Below are 20772 nucleotides of genomic sequence, written 5' to 3' on the forward strand. Positions count from 1 at the left end.
CCCTTGACATATCACGTGCCTTCGATACGGTCTGGCACCCAGCTCTGCTCACCAAACTCTCCTCCTATGGTATCCATGGAAATCTCCATGCATGGCTTGCGGACTTCCTCTCTGGTCGTAGTCAAAGTGTGGCCCTGAATGGATTTCTCTCATCTCCCCTTCCCGTTCAGGCTGGAGTTCCCCAAGGCAGTGTGCTGGGCCCTGTGCTTTTTCTGGTCTTTATCAATGATCTCTCCGACTCTCTGGAAAATCCTCTGTATCTCTTTGCTGATGACTCCACTCTCTGCCGCTCCATTCCTCTTCCCTCAGATCGGCAGTCTGCAGCCTCCTCACTCTCTGAAGACCTGGACAAAATCACAGACTGGTCAAACATGTGGAACATGTCTTTCAATCCTGACAAATCTCACACTCTTACTATGTCTCTCCGAAAAGATCGACTGGACAACCCTCCCATCTACTTTCTCAACAATCCTCTCCAAGAAGTTCTGTCGCTCAAGCTTTTGGGTCTCACCATCTGCCATGATCTTTCTTGGGAAAACCACATTTCCAAGCTGGCCTCCAAAGCCAGTCGCCGACTGGGCATCCTCCGTCGTGCGAAGTCCTTCCTAGGCACACCTGAGCTCCTCACCACATACAAGGCTTTCATCCGCAGCTCAATGGAATACTGTTCTCCCCTATGGGCTGGTGCTCCTGCCTTACACCTGGCTCGGCTTCACGCTGTTGAATCCAAAGCTTTCAGAATCATTGGAATCTCCCGCGATGAAGCCATCTCTGAGGGCCTTTCACTCACTCACCGCAGGCAGGTAGGTGGTCTTTCTGTCTTCTACCGACTCCTCTCCGGCCTTGCTCCCCCAGCTCTCTCTGTGCTCTGTCCCCCAAATATTCCTACAGGTCGCACAAGATCTGCCAGCCACCCTCTGATGGTTAAACTGCCGAAATCTCGGCTCTCTGCTCACCTTCACTCTTTCATTCCTCTTTTCTCCCGCCTCTGGAACAAACTCCCACACTCACTTCAATCACACTCCTTCCTCCAGGTCTTCAAAACAGCTGTTCACCACCATCTCTTATCTTCCCCCATCCAAAACCTTGATCTTTTCTACCCCCACTAATTCACCCCAGATCCACCTTGTTTGAAATTCCAACTTCTTTCCTGGAAGTCTTGGCAGTGTCCATATGTTTTATACCTCTCCCACCCCCCCCCCCCCCTTCCCATGCCTCCCCCCCAAAGCCCTCTCCCTCCCACAGTTCTCTCGATGTCTCCATGTCTCTCGGTCCCTGCTCTCAAACGTTGTGTTTGTGTCCTTCCCCCTCTCTCCCCATCTTGTCTACCGCTCCCGATGTTATTTGTTTTGTGTGTCTGTCTTTCTGTGTGATTAATGTTCGCTCTTTCACGAGCCTCGATCTTGTATACAAAAAAAAAAAAAAAAAAATTAAAAAAAAAATTAAAAAAAATACTGTTGAATGCAGAGAATGAATGGGATGGCAACATAGAGAGTAACCCAGTTTTAGGACCGGCAGAGAAGATAACCGAGAAGGAAGTTGAGGAAGCGATAAAAGCAATGAAGAGTAGAAAAGCGGGAGGGCCGACAGGAGTTGTGGGAGATATGTTGAAGGCAGCGGGAAATTGGGGTGTGAAGAGAATGACAGAGATCTGCAATCTGGTGGTGAAAGAAGGCCACATTCCAGTGGATTGGGAACTGAGTACCCTCGTCCCTCTATACAAGGGGAAAGGTGACCCTCTGGACTGTGGCTCGTATCGAGCGATAAAGTTATTGTTGCATGGAATGAAGGTATTGGAAAGGGTGTTGGAGAGGAGGAAAGGGAACCAGGAAGGGGAACAGGAGGAGGAACGACAGACGCGCTTTTTATTGTGAGGCAGTTGCAGGGGAAGTATATGGAGAAGAGGAAGAAGTTGTTTCTTGGGTTTGTTGATCTGGAGAAAGCATTCGAAAGGGTTCCACGTGAAGTAGTGACATGGGCATTGAGGAAGTTAGGAGTGGAGGAATGGTTGATCAGAGTAGTGATGGCAATGTACAAAAGAGCGCGCACCGCTCTAAGGACGAAGGATGGGAACAGTGGTGAGTTTGAGGTGAAGGTGGGAGTGCATCAGGGGTCGGCACTAAGTCCACTACTATTTGTAGCTGTGATGGAGGTGCTGACTTAGAACGTAAAGGAGGGTTTACCGTGGGAGTTGTTGTATGCAGATGATCTGGTGTTGATTGCAGAAAGTATGGATGGACTGAAGGAGAAGGTGAACAAGTGGAAGGAATGTATCGAGACAAGAGGTCTGAAGGTGAATATCGGAAAAACGAAGGTGATGGCAAGTGGTAAAGCACCTGGTGAGGTGGAAAGAACTGGGAAGTGGCCGTGTGCTGTGTGCAGGAAGGGTGTCGGAGTGAATTCCATTCAATGTACAATGTGCGCTGAGTGGGTTCATCAAAACTGTAGTGGTTTGAGAGGGTCATTAACCAGTGTGGCAGCTACATTCAAGTGTAAGGTGTGCACAGAGCGAGCTGCAGATGGAGGAAATGTTGCGTTGGATCTTGGAGATGGCGTGAAGCTGGAAGGTGTGAAAACATTTTGTTACCTTGGAGACATGCTGAATGGAGAAGGTGGATCAGACTCGGCAACGGTTGCTCGAGTGAGATGTGCATGGAAGAAGTTTCGGGAACTGAGTGGCGTGCTGACGAGGAGGGGAGTGTCATTGAAGCTGAAGGGAAAGGTGTATGCTGCATGTGTGAGAAGTGTTATGATTTATGGGAGTGAGACATGGGTAATGAACGCAGAGCAGCAATGAAGGCTGGAAAGGGTGGAAATGCGAATGGTTCGGTGGATGTGTGGAGTATCGTTGAGAGAGAGGAAGACAAATGATGAATTGCGAAAGATGATGGGAATAGAGCCTGTGATGGATGCTGTGAAGAGAAACAGGTTGAGATGGTTTGGTCATGTGTTGAGGAAGGATGAAAGTGACTGGTTGAGAAGAGTGATGGAAATGAATGTAGAAGGACGTAGAGGACGGGGAAGACCGAGAAAGACTTGGCTAAAGATGGTGGAAGAAGAAATGCGGGCAAAGGGGTTAACAAGGAGAGATGCAGAAAATAGGGCAAAATGGAGAAGATCGTCATGGGGCAAGGCTAACCCCCGCTCTTGCAGGGAAAATGGCCTTAAAATGCCTGTTGTTGTTGTTGTTGAGGACGTCAAAACTGAGGTGGCTGGGTCACGTGTGCCGTATGCCAGACCATCTTCTCCCAAAGAGAGTACTTTTTGTGAACTAACCACTGGAACTCACCCACGTGGCAGGCCCTATAAACGTTGGAAGGATGTCATCAAGGAAGACCTAAAGATCTTCAATATTGAGTGGAACTGGCATAACGACACAAATAAGGCAAAGCTGGAGAGCAACTATTAGAAAGGGTGCATTGATTGCAGAGGCTGTTGCTGCGAACGCCTTCAAATGTGTTTCTCGAGGTAAGGCTATCTTCCTATATGAACTAGAGCTTCCAGGGAAGCAGAACTCAACTGAACTGACTGGACAACTTTAAAGTAGGTCGGGTCTCACATGCCAAGTTTGATGAAAATTCGTCAATATATGTGGACGCTAGATTGTTAACGTCGTTTCAGAGCTGAAAAAAATATGCCGGCCTATGGTGGCCATTTTGTGACAGATCGGGTTGACATGCGATAGCAACCTACCTTGTGTGGTAAGAGTCTCACACACCAAGTTTGATCAAAATCCATAAATATTTGTGGACGTTAAAGTCTCAACGTCGTTTCAGAGCTGAAAACAATATGGCGGCCTATGGTGGCCATTTTGTGACGGATCGGGTTGGAATGCAATAGCAACCTACCTTGTGTGGTAAGGGTTAAACATTCTAAGTTTGATCAAAATCTGTTAATATTTGTGGACGCTAGAGTGTTAACGTCGTTTTCATGACCAAAAACAAAATGGTCGCCTAAGTCCGCCATTTTTCAAGGGATCGGGCTGAAATGTAATACCAACCTGGTCCTTGGGGTGAGGATGCTGCATGTCAAGTTTGATCACAATCGGTTGATATTTGTGGACGCTGGAGTGTTAACGTCGAAAAGTTAACGGACGACAGACGACGGATGCCGGAGGGTTCAGTATGTGATGAACTCAACTGGACAGTAGTCCAGTTGAGTTAAAAATGATAAATCTGACATACATTAACCAAGTAAGTCATCCATCTTGAATCTCCGACCAATGCAATTTTTGATTTGTACATATAGGGGGAGAGATGTTGTCGGGCAAGAAAAGGAGTTGCTACACTTTCGGTTTGGGGCAGATTTGCCAACTATGTGCCACATTCACAACATCGGAATTGCAAGGAGGGAAAGGTGGAGTGGCATTTTCCAATCGTTCCAAATATCAGATTGTCGTTCAGTTTAGCCGCTATGCATCTGTAACGAGACATGTCTTCGTTCATTTTTGGACTTCAGCACAAGACAAAATAATTATTTTAATAATTTTATTAGCATAATCGCCTCAAGTTATACTTTACACTATAAAGCTTTCCAAAGAAACTCGTATGATACAGGTGTGTAAAATTCCAAGCAGCACAGACGATGTATATGTTATTATACAGTGTCGTGTTGCTGCGACCTGCCGTGCATTTTTGCAGTTACCGAGACATTCCGTTTTAGGACGTGTTGTGTAGTTACGTATGCGTGCTATACTACGTATTAGTGTTAAGCTTGATCTCGTAGACGTGCCAAGCGCTGCGACAGTTCATCCTGCAAAAACAAATGGCAAAGTTATCTGGAAAACCACATAAAACAACCACAGCATGATATTCGAACAACAAAGAAGCAACTACAAAACAAACTTTAGAGTTCTTTCCCATTCCTCCAGACCTGTAAGCAACTGGTCATGGCAGAGTTTGCTCCTTTTCTGTCACATCACTCTTGAACAGCTACTGATATAATAATGTGTAATTGGTATTAAAATATCTTGTGCAACTATCAGGGACGCCTCTTCACGGTGGTTGTACCAGCCAATGCAAGTCTGGGGCCAAACCTTCCCCATTCTTCTCTGCTGCCCGGTTTCATCAGGACCGGCCCTCTTGCTCATCTGTCTTTCTCTCCCTAGTTTTTTTTCTCTCTTTCTCTCGTTTTCATTTTCTCTCTCTCCTTCTTTTTCTCTCTCTTTCTCCCTTTCATTTTCTCTCTCTATTTTTCCCTACCTGTCATTCTCATTCTCATTCTCTGTTTGTCTCTCTCTTTCTGGTCACATATGGTGGCCAAACGCCCTACAAAGTGACTATACATTGGTGTTTGCAAAAAAAATTTGTCCACTACCTGTACATACGAAAGAAGAAGTCCCTCATTGTCGATATAATTTCACATCAGGATCTGCTTCCTCCTCATCAGGTTGAAGACTGTTGCACTTTTTACTACTGGCTCTACTGACTGGTTTTTACTAGTTTCTGATGTTGCTTCTTCTGCACTCTCTCATCTTTGCCCGATCCATTCCCCCTCCAAATTGCACATGCTCTGCCAGAAATTCCTTTATTGTTACCCAATACTAAACTCAATGCGCTCACCTTAATTCTTCGACACCCCCCTTTTCTCGCTTGCGGAACTTTCTTCCCGAGTCCGTTGTCAAGAGCTCTTCCCTACAGGATTTTAAGTTTGCGGCCACTAGAGAGTTTTATTATATCTGCTGAGACCCTGGTATCACCATTCTCCTATAATTTCCTCGCATTGTGTTGTGATACACCAATTTGTCGTCCCACCGTTCCCCCTTTGCCCCATTTTGTCTGTTGATATTTTGCCCTCTATCGTTCTACTCTTTCATGTGCAAAAAAACCAATGAAGGGCAAAGGAAAAAGGATTAGCAAATGCATTGAATGGCACAAGTAAACAAGAAAAAACGTTCGACTGCTAGAGCAAAATAACTACCTGCTCCCAAAAATTACAGGGAAAGAAACAAAACTTTAACAAAATGAGGGGTAACGACAATAGATTTAAACACAGAAGAACACGCAAGGAACAAAACTATGTCAACTACAAATCAGCTGCAGCCCATTAAATGGGGTTAGTATTTGAAATGTGAAAAGCATCAACAATATGGATTTAGAAAGCCCCCAACCTGTTCTCCAGAAGCAGTGCTTGCCCCAATGCTCCCTCCTTCTTCTTGAGGTAGCTCCAGGTTCAACTCAAGCCTGAAAAAAGTACACATTCTCATCACACAATGGCACCCAACTCACATACTCTCGTTGTGCTTTGTGTGTTGCAAAACCCTCTCATATTTCTCACACTCACCCAGTCTCATCAGCCATCTGGTGCATCAGCAAGTCCACTTGGCTCTGAAAGAAAAGACAAGACATAAGCGTTAGTCACCTTAGAGCTTTGCAATATATGAGACACACAGTGGCTGAAGTAAACATGACGTCCACTGAGGTACGCTAACTGCCATGGGAAGCAAGGAGAAGCTGACGTTGGGAGTGTAAACCCTTCATCGGAACAGCAGTCGGAATATTTCAATCAATCAATCAATGTCCTGTTGATTTTATCCATTGTCCCACTTGTCCACCCAAGCATAACTATACACTAACCTTCACGAGCAAGACGATAAGATAACTAGAATGATACTCTGTGGAGTGCATAACTCCAACAGACTGAACAGTTTACGTTTTGTATCATACCGATAGACCTCACGAGCAAGACTATACTAATAATCTACATATAATGGAGAAAGTGTTTGTATGTCCATTCTATAATTCTATACCCATTGTTTGGACAGCTTGCCTGACATCACCCACAAAAAACCCATCATACATCCACCATTTTGGTTCTATGGTGGTGATGGTTTGTGTGCAGCCTGTGGCTGCTGGTTGCATCGTTTTCTGGAGGCGTGGCTGCTGCTGATGCAATGCCTCTCTATAACCAGTCATCTGGTACTCATTTTGCCGATCTTGGAAGGATGAGAGGCTGGGTGAACCCACCTCATGTTAATTCAACAGATTGGCAGGGGCTCAAACTCAAGACCCTAAGATCTCAAGTCAGCCACCTTAACCGTTAAGCCAACACCAGGCTTGGTACTATGGTAAGCCGAAGACATCTTCAGAAGTTTCATGTTCACAATCACCATGTCCATAAACAGTAGGCATGTTTTGCCTCATGTACGTAACCCAGGTTATTATCCCCATGCTTTATGAAAAAAATGGGGGGATATTGTAATCGGCTCCATCTGTCTGTCTTTCTGTCCGCCCGTCCGTCACGCTATCTCCTCCTAAACGGCTGTGCAGAAATTCACCAAACTTGGTAGTTATGATCACTACATGGTACAAAGGTGCAAGAGCAGTATATTTGGCTCCACCTTCTCGAGCGTGGACAAAGGGTCAAATACCAAAAATGGAATTACGGGCACATTTTAAATTATGTTTTCATGAAACTTTGTGTATGCAATCAACAATGGGGGATGCATGAAATATATAAACATTGTTTTTGTTATTTGATGCTGGGTTCATGACCAAGAGGTTGGGTCTTATGGTCGCAGAGGTCAAAATGGGAAAATCATTTTTAACTCTAAATTTGATATTGGGTCGTTCCTGATGGAACTTTTTCCCATCATTTTGCTTTAGATGGGAAGCGTGGGGATTTGCGATGGCGTGCCACTGACCTCGCTATAGTTACCAACCTATGGTAGTTTGTCCGTGCTCCATCCTCTTTAAATGCTGAGCGTCAAGTAAGGAAGCAGCATGTACCATTTTTTGTCTTTAGTATGACTTGGCTCGAGTTCAAACCACCGACCTCCCAGACTCGGAGCGGACGCTCTAACCATTACGACTGAAACAAACAGGCACTTGCTTTTACATGGAGCGTCTCAGACAAATGCATACTCTTTATAGTCATAAACATACAACCATGAATGGTGGGTCATGAACAGGAAAAGACCTCAACTCTTAATGAGACAAGGACAAACAATATTGAAAGAAAAGGTCATCATCTCAGCCCAACCAGCTTTGTGCTCATCTGGCCATAACTGTTGATCCAGTAAATGAGACATTGCTGCACTGTTTTCCACCATACTATTTTCAATTCTCAAATGCAGAATTCTCACCTGTGGCGTGGAGAGGGTGGTACTCTGCCCCATCGACTCATCCATCTGCTGTGTCTGCACATCCAAAGTTTCAAACTGGCGCTCAAACTGGTCCATAAGGTGGGACACCTAACAGATAGAGAGTTAAGTATAACAACCTGCACCGAATGACAGAAGGGTTACAAAGAACATGAAGCAGCATATGGGCAATAGGGTAAAGAATAACCTTTTCGAGATTCATGGATCGTAGAGCAGCATCCATTGATTTAACTACTCCAGCAAGAGACTTGGTTACCTAAAAATAAGGAAATCAGACACGACAAAGAAGAATAAAAATTAAAGTCCACTTTTATCAAATTAATAATTGTTTGTAATACGCAACTTAGGATATGACTTAATCTGCCACAGATTGCCCAGCACGCATGCACAGAAACCCCTACAAACAACGATCATCGGGGCAGGGAACGGACATCATGTGTGCCAGATAAGAACCTAAAATGGCTCACAAAGCTTCCAAAATAAATTGAAAATACTTCGAAATTTACCTGCGAGAAAGGAGAGTGCCTCTGCACAATGCAATATTTAAAACACAAGAACTTTCTGATCAACTCTCCCAAAAAGTTGATATCTTGCAGCCCGTACTGCTATAACTTTTGCCACCGATCATCCCCGTCAGTGAGTGGACTTTAAACCTTGTGGGATTACCTTGTGTGAACATGGCAGGCTTGGCGATTTATTTAATGGACATCTGCAATTTGAAAGACAATGTCATAATTCCCAACATCCAGGCAGACTTCCCAGAGGGAGACACCATATCTGATTTTGACAGGTTTAAAATGATATTTACGATTCATCATGCTTGGGAGGAGGGGTGGGCAGGTGAGGTGAGGGAGGTGGGGGGACCTATCCTTTTGGATCGTGTGAGTGCAGTTATAAATTTATTTTTGGTGTTTGGTTCTAGGGCCACAAGATAAATTATACGAGATTTTAGCATCTATTGGTAAAAGTAGAAGCATCCGTTCGTGTATGTGTGTGTGTTTGGGTGTGTGTGTGTGTGTGTTTAGTGTATGTATGTGTGCATATGGTGTGTGTGTGTGTGTGTGTGTGTGTGTGTGTGTGTGTGTGTGTGTGTGTGTGTGTGTGTGTGTGTGTGTAGTTCTATTGGAGCTTTCTGATGTAGGATGTGATACACCAAAATGATCATCATGATCTCCTGAGTTGATTAGTCTAATTAACTATAACTAATTTGGAGTAATTCCCATGTTTTAAAAACACGTCATGTTAAGGTGCATAGAGCAGCTTAATACGTCCTTCTATGGACCCCGCCCCCCGGTCCCCCCCCAACCCTGCCCCCCAGTCCCGCCCAACCCTGCCCTAGCCCAAGCACACTTGGGCTTGGTGAAAGGCAACCTAATGCTCAAGCAGTACAGAAGGCAGGTATGCTACAAGGGCATGAAGACCAATAAAAATTTGGTGCAATGGACCAACGGGCCCATTAGTTGATCTAAATTCTGAAATTATGTTAAAAAGACGATGTGAATCATAGATTTTGCACTATCAACGAAAAGGTTAAAAGTGCTTGGCAATAAGAAGCAAGTGACTAACAATTCACACACAGCATGTGCACAAAAGGCCTCATTATAGCATTCATACATCATTCTGAAAGTCGGTCGCAAATTGCCAATGCACAAAAGGAGCCAATATAATACAGGATGACCATCAAGAACAAGATGCTACAAATTACATTGCCCATTGTAACAGCCGACTGGACCCTTGATGAAACGGCGTCAACCCGGGCTGCCATACGCAGAAATGAAAGTGACTGAGTCTTCTGTCGGATGGCATTCTCAGCATGGATCCGTGCAACCTCAGTGTTTCCCTTTTGGATCGCCTTAATTGGGTAGGGCGGGGGAAGAATATTCACGCATTAGCAAAACAACAATCAGAACATATCATTGGAATTGCAAAAAAACAAGCTGAGCTTTTGGAAAGGCAAAAGAATGTCGAGAAAGTGTTATACAGCTTTAACATAATCTCCACTACAGGCCCAGATAGCATTAATGCCTGCTTCTTTCCCTCCTTAAATCCTGCCTTGTATAATAAATTAATGCCTCATTTGTCTTCCCTCTTCAAAAAGTCCTTTACTTGAGCCACCTTTCAGTAAGGTGGCAAATATAACCGCAAGCTAAAATAATGTCACGATACAGACCCTCACAACCACAGATTCTTAACAGCTGGTCCCGGGGACTGCTGCTGGTTTATGGAGCAATGCCAGAAAAACAAAAAATGACCACCACTCAGCCACTAGCGACACCTGCCTCATCTATACAGTGCGTATCAAAAAAAAGGTAATCCGAATTCAAGGGGTTAATATGCAAAGGTTATTTAGTTTGACAATTTACATGTGGTTTACCAATTATGAGGAGATCCTCATCTTTCCATTGATGCCTTTCATGCATCATTGCTGTCACACATGACCAAGTACATGTTCATTGACAAGTTCAAATCGCATTTTTGCAAGTTTCAATCCAATTCCAATCCCATGGAGAGAATGCTCTCTCTGGTGCCGGTAAAGAACCCCGTACAGAGAATGCTCTCTCTCTCGTGCTGGTAAAGAACCCCGTGGAGAGAATGCTCTCTCTCTCTCATACCGGTAAGGAACACCGTGGCGAGAATGCCCTCTCTTATGCTGGTAAAGAACCCAATGGAAAGAATGCTCTCTCTCGTACCGGTAAAGAACCCCGTACAGAGAATGCTCTCTCTCTCGTGCTGGTAAAGAACCCCGTGGAGAGAATGCTCTCTCTCTCTCTCGTGCTGGTAAAGAACCCCGTGGAGAGAATGCGCTCTCTCGTGCTGGTAAAGAACCCCATGGAGAGAATGCTCTCTCTCGTGCTGGTAAAGAACACCGTGGAGAGAATGCTCTCTCTCTCTCTCTCTCGGGCTGGTAAAGAACCCCGTGGAGAGAATGCTCTCTCTTGCACCGGTAAATAACCCCGTGGAGAGAATGCTCTCTCTCTCTCTCTCGTGCTGGTAAAGAACGCCGTGTAGAGAATGCTGTCTCTCGTGCTGGTAAAGAACAATGTGGAGAGAATGCGGTCTCTCGTTCTGGTAAAGAACCCCATGGAGAGAATGCTGTCTCTCGTGCTGGTAAAGAACCCTGTGTAGAGCATGCTGTCTCTCGTGCTGGTAAAGAACCATGTGGAGAGAATGCGGTCTCTCGTGCTGGTAAAGAACCTCGTGGAGAGAATGCTGTCTCTCGTGCTGGTAAAGAACAATGTGGAGAGAATGCGATCTCTCATGTTGGTAAAGAACCTCGTGGAGAGAATGCCCTCTCTCGTGCTGGTAAAGAACCATGTGGAGAGAATGCTGTCTCTCATGCTGGTAAAGAACCTCGTGGAGAGAATGCTCTCTCTCATGCTGGTAAAGAACCTCGTGGAGAGAATGCTCTCTCTCATGCTGGTAAAGAACCTCGTGGAGAGAATGCTCTCTCTCGTGCTGGTAAAGAACCTCGTGGAGAGAATGCTCTCTCTCATGCTGGTAAAGAACCTCGTGGAGACAATGCTCTCTCTCGTGCTGGTAAAGAACCATGTGGAGAGAATGCTCTCTCTCATGCTGGTAAAGAACCATGTGGAGAGAATGCTCTCTCTCATGCTGGTAAAGAACCATGTGGAGAGAATGCTGTCTCTCATGCTGGTAAAGGACCATGTGGAGAGAATGCTCTCTCTCATGCTGGTAAAGAACCATGTGGAGAGAATGCGGTCTCTCATGCTGGTAAAGAACCATGTGGAGAGAATGCTGTCTCTCATGCTGGTAAAGAACCTCGTGGAGAGAATGCTCTCTCTCATGCTGGTAAAGAACCATGTGGAGAGAATGCGGTCTCTCATGCTGGTAAAGAACCTCGTGGAGAGAATGCTCTCTCTCGTGCTGGTAAAGAACCATGTGGAGAGAATGCGGTCTCTCATGCTGGTAAAGAACCATGTGGAGAGAATGCTGTCTCTCATGCTGGTAAAGAACCTCGTCGAGAGAATGCTGTCTCTCATGCTGGTAAAGAACCATGTGGAGAGAATGCTGTCTCTCATGCTGGTAAAGAACCTCGTGGAGAGAATGCTCTCTCTCATGCTGGTAAAGAACCATGTGGAGAGAATGCTCTCTCTCATGCTGGTAAAGAACCATGTGGAGAGAATGCTGTCTCTCATGCTGGTAAAGAACCTCGTGGAGACAATGCTCTCTCTCGTGCTGATAAAGAACCATGTGGAGATAATGCGGTCTCTCGTCGCATTAAGGAACCCGTGGAGAGAATGCTATGTTAAAACAGGCCATGTTTGTGTGAATGGATCGAACGTTCGAAAGATGAAACATGATTATGAAGTATCTTGTTCGTGTGAACGGCTGTTCGGAAATTGGGTGTGCGCAAACCGGGGACTCCCTGTACTTGAATTTAAATAACGGTTTAATGGGGTGGTGTATAGAGGTGGTATTCTCGATTGCTTCTGGATTACTTGAATAGCATTAAACTTCCTCATTTTTTTAAACGATCGTTAAAATAATCATTTTATTAAAATTGAAGTACAGTACTGTATACACTGTACTTGAACACCGTGCAGGGTATCGTGTTTTATTAACTCTCTAGTTAAGCAAGGTAATATAATCCATAAATGCTGATGATGTTATCTTTTTCAATTTCAAGTGATGTGATCAGTGGCAATCATTTAGGATTTAATTCTGCTGACCAAACTCTAGATGTGCCACTCTTCCTCTCAATAACAAATGGAGGCCTTGAAACAGAAACAGCATCTTTGGATATAGCTTGAGGACAGCTGATACTTTGCCATGTCCTCATTCTGCATGTTAAACATGCATAAGTTCCTTCATGAGTGCTTGACACTGCAGAAAAACAAAAGAGTGCGAGAGGAGCAGTGAGAGTAAGAAATCCGGAGGAAATGGGCAAACTGGGTTGAGAGGACGGATTAAAAACCTTTTGGACATTTATCGAAATCATATTATATATATACTGCTGATAACAATTTTTGCATTAATGGAAGCAGCACAAAAAAAGTACAAAACAAATTGTCCCCAAAAAATTTTTTTCTACATTATAACAAATATTATTGGACAATGGCTATAAAACTTAGCAAGCTGTACAAAATATGAACCTGCACCCTTTCTTAAACTCAAATATATTTGGCTCCATTTTTGGCCAAAAAATAAATAAACAAAAACTTTTTTCCCCGTTAAAGTCAAATTACGTCAAATAGTCAATAAGTAAGTCAATAAGTCAATTAGTCAAATTATATTGCATCATTGAAAAGCCTTACATTTGCTTACTGCTCATAATTTGTAGTCGTCATTTACAGTATATACAAATATAATCATCACCATCATCAGGAAAACTAATGAGAAAAAGGCAAGACACAAAAACTGAAGGACTAAACTAACTAGCAAGGGACCATAGAAATGGGAAAAGAGGAAGGACATAAACATGACTTGGAACATGATCACATCCAGCAAAAGCTTCGCTCGCTAGACCTATTTGGGGAAAGCACCTGTTGGGTTACGTGATTTTTTTCCTGATCAACATGTATAACACTGGAGTTTTACACCGTACAACATTATTTCCAAAAAAAAAAAATTACATACAAATACATACAAGTGTGCACCACTGAGAAAGTTGCAAGGAACTTGTGAAAAATGATGGCTTTTAAAGGGTTAATGCTTGCCACATTACACTACAGGGTGGCCTGAAAGTCACTTTACCCAACTCCAGAGAAGAATTTCGTTCCATGTCAGTTACAACTGCTCATGCGAAAAATTCCTGCCATCAATCACAAGTGAAAAGATTGTTTGTGATTAACTACCTGTGCAGGTGTATCATGAAGTGCTGTTCGTCTCAACTACAGAATATTCACCAAAGGTAGTTCAACCTATCTGCATGTCATGCCCCACCTTTTCCCAAACACATGGTAGGTTTGTTTGTTTGTGTACTGCATCCTAAATAGGTTATGGTTGGAATTCTGATCAGGGTCATGTTCCGATGAAGTGAGACGCAGACATGGAGACATTGGGACGAACGTGCAGGGATGTGCAGGATGTGCAGGGACAAAAGACGCGCATTCATTTGATGACACAGCTTGTTCATCCTTCTGCAAGTTCCTTTACCAAAGTCTCACCTTCTTTATTTTGCCTTTCTCCAACTTCTCTTCCTTGTCACATTTCTTGGAATTTCGATTCAGCTCTTTTGCTGCAAACTTCAGGTTAAATAGGTGTTCTGCTCGAGGTTAAGGATACAATTGAGCGTGTCATACTTTACAGTTCTTGTTCTGCAAGAGGCCGACACCAAGTACACACAAAGACCAGGAAGACATTCCAATGTCAAACTACGGTAACGTCACTTGGAGCTTACATTGAATCCAAACTATCTGTCGATACCTGGGACTGTAAGGATACGTAGTCATCTCCGGCATGCTTTACTTCACACACACCACGAGAAATAAACAAATAACACAAAACTATTCGCTGTCTACCATTAGGATTCCTCATCTTCACGAAGGCGTTTCGCGTCACGTGACTAACTGACTGATCACGTGACAATCTTGTCATCACCACCATCATCATCATCACGTGATTGACATTATAGTTTCCCGCTGTTCCTTCCCTTTAACAGCCACGACTGATCCCACCGTCTAGTGGGGGTGGAGAGGGGGTGCTCCGGGGAACGTCGGCGGACTCCCAAGTCTTTCACGATGTGGCTGGCTAGGCCCGACATTCAACTGCTGCTGATAGTGATAGGTTTACATTTTAACATTCAATCACCTAATAATCAGGTGAACAGGATGTTAAAACGAGATTATAAACACACGTATCAGTCTAAATGACGGCACTTTCCAATTATTACTACACCACAGGGTGTAGAAATAGTTAACGTCACATTAAACACGAAAATACCACAACGAGAAACGGTGACAATACAAAACACTTCAAAAGAGAATGTAAACTCCGACTCAATTCAATCCCAAAACAACAATACTTGAGAAATGTAATCTGCTTCGAGGATACTCTCCATCCCAGTCAGTCAGTTCCGTATTCCTACGTGATGACGTACGCATGACGTCTTCACGTGACGAGTTTGTCAGCGCGAGCTATTTTGGAATTATTTTTCTACCTTTCCTTTATTTATTTATTTTTATGGGTGGAGGGCGAAAACAGTCATATAAAAGGGGTTTTGCAAACTACTTATGACATTAAGATGCCACGTTGTTGCGATGTTCACAGCGACCACAAGCTACAACAGAACTCCGGAGTGAAATATTTACAAAGAACCATGGAGACGGCACAGGAAGTGGCGGAGATCGTCACGCCCAAGACAATGGAGCACGGTCACGTGATAATATTCACAAAAAGAACCCGTTCACATATAGTTTGATCTAGACGCAATAATCGTTATTTTATAAATATATATATATATATATATATAAACCCCTTTTATTATATATATATATATATATATATATATATATATATATATATATATATATATATATACATATACATATACATATACATATATATATATCTATCTATAATTCCAGCAATCTCTGTGTGTCTGTGTGTCTGTGTGTTTGTTTGTCTGTGACCGCTGTTTCTCGACAACCACGGGTCCGATATACTTTAAACTTGCCAGGTATATTGCTGGGGACCCGAGGATGTGCCTTTTCAAGGTTTTAAATTAATCGGACAAGTACTTACCGAGCTATGTCCAAAAAACGCTTCAACCAATCAGAGAGCAGCGAGCTATCACGTGTGCCGAACGTGGCGATCAGACTCTACCTCGGACGGCACATTTGACAGCGTATTCATTTATTTCACGTTGGAAAACTATGTTGCCGTTAAACTATGTTTTAAAACGAATTCAAACTGCGATTAAATTAAAACGATTCATCGTAACTGCGACGATTTGCGAACTTCCGGACAGTGAAGACTTCACTTCCGGCAGCCAATCACAGAACGCTTTGTTGCGTAGGCGTGGCCGATGTGAGAACGAGCGGAGGTGAGCGCGTTACGAGCTGACCGCCATTACGGTACGGTTCGTAATTCGATTTCTTCCGGAGAAAATAATAATTTCTCGATTTCATATGCGCATTATTTCTCCCAATTCAGTCAGAGCGAAGGGCGGAAGCGAAGAGCGTTGTTTTTTTTGTTTACGGGCGTACGGGCGGGGTAGAGCGTACGGGTAGCGTTTTTTTTTTTTTTGGCAAGGAACGGGCACCCACGTACGGGCAATGCCCTAGTTTAATAAAAGGGGTTTATATATATATATATATATATATTTAATAAAAGGGGTTTATATATATATATATATTTAATACAAGGGGTTTATATATATATATATATATATATACATATATATTTAATAAAAGGGGTTTATATATACAGTATATATATATATATATATATATATATATATATATATATATATATATAATAAAAGGGGTTTATTTATATATATATATATATATATATATATATATATATATATATATTTAATAAAAGGGGTTTATATATATATATATATATTTAATACAAGGGGTTTATATATATATATATATATATATATTTAATAAAAGGGGTTTATATATATACATATATATATATATATATATATATATATATATATATTTAATAAAAGGGGTTTATATATATATATATATATATATATATTTAATAAAAGGGGTTTATATATATATATATATATATATATATATATATATATATATATATATATATATATAATAATGCATTTCTTTTATATAGCGCTTTTCAGGAAGCCCAAAGACGCTTTGACAGAGTGCAAAACATAATGCATAGCAAAACATAAAGACAATTGCAAAAAAAAAGAAGAATCAATAGGGAAATATTCAAAGCACAAAGGAGGGAGAAGGAGAGGAGATAGTCAGGGGTTAGATGCTGTGGGTTAAATGTTGAATGCAGTGTTGAACAGGTGGGTCTTGAGTGATGTTTTGAATGTGGTGAGTGAGGAGGAGTCTCTGATGGTGTGAGGTAGCGAGTTCCAGAGGGTGGGAGCAGCGATGGAGAAGGCCCTGTCCCCCCAGGATCTAAATTTGGTCCGGATGGGGGGGGTCAGGAGGTTGGTACCAGCAGAGCGGAGGTTGCGGGTGGGAGTGTGTCTGGAGAGGAGGTCAGCCAGGTAGGATGGGGCCAGGTTATGGAGGGCTTTGTAGGTCAAGAGGAGGATTTTGTACTGGATTCTCTGGGAGATGGGGAGCCAGTGAAGCTTGTAAAGGACGGGGGTGATGTGGTCACGGGTCCGGGAATGGGTGAGTAGACGGGCAACGGAGTTCTGAATGTATTGGAGTTTATTGGTGATTGTTGAGGGTGAACCATAAAGGAGGCTATTGCAGTAGTCCAGACGGGAAGTGATGAAGGCGTGGATGAGGGTTTCTGCAGCCACGGAGGAGAGGGATGGACGGAGACGGGCGATGTTTTTCAGGTGAAAGAAGGCTGTCTTTGTGATCTGTTTAGTGTATTTGTCGAAGGAGAGGGTTTGGTCAAAGATGATGCCAAGATTCCGGATGTGAGGGGAGGTGGATACTGGGAAACCGTCGATGTTGAGGGCAAAGTTATGGGTGGACTTGGTGAGCGTTTTTGGGCCAATGATGATTATTTCAGATTTATCACAGTTAAGTTTGAGGAAGTTGATTTGAAGCCAGGATTTTATTTCAGTGATGCAGTTTGTCAGGATAGAGTGGGTGGCGGTGGAGATGGACTTGGTGGAGATGAAAAGCTGGATGTCATCGGCGAAGCAGTGGAATTGGAGACCATGACGGCGGATTAAGTGACCGAGGGGGGACAGGTAAAGGATGAAGAGGAGGGGGCCAAGAACTGAACCTTGGGGGACACCTTGGGGGAGGGGAGCAGTGGGGGATTTGCAGTTATTGATGGAGATGAACTGACGTCTGTCAGAGAGGTATGATTTAATCCAAGAGAGGGCAGTGCCGGTAATGTTAAAGGTGGTTTCAAGTCGGGTGAGGAGGATGGTGTGATCGATGGTGTCAAAGGCGGCGCTGAGGTCGAGGAGGATGAGAATGTTGAGGTTGCCAGCGTCAGAGGAGAGGAGAAGGTCGTTGGTGATTTTGAGGAGAGCAGTTCCAGTACTGTGGTTGGAGCGGAATCCGGATTGGAATGTTTCATACAGGTTATTGGCAGAGAGGTGATGTTTGAGTTGAGTGGCTACAGCGCGTTCCAAAACCTTTGACAGAAAGGGTAGGTTGGAGATGGGTCTGAAGTTATTTAGGGTGTCAGGGTTTAGTCCAGGTTTTTTCAGAATGGGGCAATGCAGCAATTTTGAGGGATGGTGGGACGATGCCTGTAGACAGGGAGGAGTTTATTGTTGCAATGATAAGTGGAGAGAGAGCAGGAAGGGAGGCCTTGACAAAGCTGGAGGGGATGGGGTCAAGAGTGCAGGTGGCAGTTTTCATTCCGATGAGGAGTTCAGAGAGGTCAGTAGGGGAGACTGGGGAGAATTGAGACAGGGGATGGCAGGATAAGGGGGGGCAGGTGGTTTGAGGGGGAGCGGGTGCGGCGGTGGTCAAGCTGTTGTAGATGTTTTCAATTTTGCGTTGGAAGAATGAAAGGAAGGAGATGCAGTTGTCTATTGTGAATGACTGGGTGGTGGTGTTCAGGGGGCTGAGGAGTTTGTTTATTGTAGAGAAGAGTGCTTTTGGGTTTCCGGAGCCAGAGTGGATAATTTGAGAGTAGTAGGCGGAGCGGGCGCGGGAGAGGGCATCTTTATAGTGTTGTATGTGGTCCTTGTAGGCCTGGGAGTGAACTGTGAGACCTGTTTTATTGCGGAGTCTTTCAAGTTGGCGAGCACGAGTTTTCATCAGGCGGAGTTCAGGGGTAAACCAGGGAGCAGAATGGGTGAAAGAAACTGTTTTGGTTTTTATAGGCGCAAGTTGGTCAAGGCAGGAGGAGAGAGTGTGGTTGTAGTAGTCAGTGAGGTCAGAAGGGGTGTGGAGGTCAACGAAGGGAGAAGTGGACATTTTTTCAGAGAGGGTCGATGAGAATGAGGCAGGTGAAAGAGCGTTTAGCTTACGGAAGTTGATAGTGCGATAATGCCTTGGTGCTGGGGTGGGGATGTTGATGGTCAGAGTGATGGCTAGGTGGTCAGAGAGAGTGAGGTCGGAGCCAGAGAGATGGTGCAAAATTAGTCCAGTAGAGCAGACAAGGTCCAAAATGTGACCACGGTTATGGGTAGGAAAGTTGACATGTTGAGTGAGGTATATATATATTTAATAAAAGGGGTTTATATATATATATATATATATATATATATATATATAAAAATAATAAAAGGGGTTTATATATATATATATATATATTGTTACAGATCTGGGACGACGGCTCTCCCGTTAGCAAAGGGGGTTAACCCCATGTCCGTTATACTGGCCGTCGCCGATCCTGGGGGTCTGTGACGTCACTGGTGGTCAGCCACGACCAGGGTAATCGGGCCAGAGACCCCAAAAAAAGACCCCCCGAATACCTGCTTACCGTGACTTCCCAACCAGCGAGGAGACAGCCCCGCCCGAGTCGCGACGGTAATGGACACGCCGAGCGAAGCGAGTCACGACCCAGGCCGTTAACAATTACTAACCCGATTATAGCGGTTTTAATCGTGCCATGTAAACCAATGGAAATAAAAGACTAAAGCAACTGGAGGAAGACGAAACCAAAGCTTGGAGAAAGAGCACACATTTATTATAACCACCAGAGGAAAAGAAAGATCAAAGCTGTACAAGGATAGATGGATGTAAAAAGAACACAGGGCAGCCTTATCTATACAGTCTTACCTATACCCAGGACAGAACAGACAGACTCACACGGGGATGATGACAGGAATGGCAGGAGAAGGTCCGTTCAGCTGGCAAAGGCGGCCGGTTCGGCTCGTTCAGCCGTCGAGGTTCCGTTCCGACCTCGCGTCATGGTTTAAAGCGAACACGACAACCGCTGGAACCAACGTGGTTGCGTCGACGCCACGACCCTCTCGCTCTCTCAGTAATGATGGGATTTCCTCTCAGGCAAGGCACGATCTCTCGCGTCAGGCAACCCTCTTGTGCTGTGCACTCATCACCTCTGCTGGTCTCAAGCCTTCTCTCTTCCCATCTCCTCATGCGCGAACCTCGAACGCATATATGAAGCGGGGTCGTGACACGCCCTCCGCCGTTTGGGTCCCGCCCACGTGCTCTGTTTGTAGCCTTATTTGGTAACGGAGCTGAACAGCTCCACCCTTGTGGCGAGCCACGGCCACGCCTCTTCTCGGCAACCCCGCCTTCTTGTCCAATGCAGAGCACCAAGGCCAGTGAGAGGGCGCACACCCCACGCCTGTTGAGCTGTTTGCAGAGAGATAGGGAGTTTGCTGGGGTATGGCGTTATTGAAAGGGAGCTAACCTTATTTGGTAATGCAACGTGGTGTCAATCTAGTGGATACAGAGCCTTAATTAAACATAGAATAGGAAATAATTAGCAAGATGATTCTAAGATTGGCTGTGTGTTGCGATGGCCTAGGGTGCGATATTTAATAATTAATAAAAGGGGATAATATTACAAAGGGGGATATTTACAAGTGAAGGGGGGGGGGGGTGGGGTGTTCCCAAATCGGTAACACTGCACCCTTCTCTTTCCCAGGGCCATCCCTG

The 20772-nt window shown here is 44.1% G+C and overlaps 1 protein-coding gene across 1 annotated transcript; it reads right to left on the reverse strand.

The window, feature by feature from the left end:
• Nucleotides 1-4473: 4473 nt before the first annotated feature.
• Nucleotides 4474-15182, reverse strand: CHMP1B (charged multivesicular body protein 1B). Its single transcript, XM_068125594.2, has 8 exons — nt 15116-15182; nt 14230-14327; nt 9807-9953; nt 8289-8357; nt 8084-8191; nt 6283-6326; nt 6110-6182; nt 4474-4752 (listed from the first exon to the last, which is right to left on the reverse strand). The coding sequence occupies exons 1-8, from the start codon at nt 15120-15122 to the stop codon at nt 4708-4710; spliced, it is 591 nt and encodes a 196-aa protein (XP_067981695.1). The 5' UTR covers nt 15123-15182; the 3' UTR covers nt 4474-4707.
• Nucleotides 15183-20772: the final 5590 nt, after the last annotated feature.

The sequence above is a fragment of the Myxine glutinosa genome, chromosome 1 (assembly GCF_964187855.1).
Source record: "Myxine glutinosa chromosome 1, kmMyxGlut1.1, whole genome shotgun sequence".
In the NCBI taxonomy this organism is placed as follows: domain Eukaryota; kingdom Metazoa; phylum Chordata; class Myxini; order Myxiniformes; family Myxinidae; genus Myxine; species Myxine glutinosa.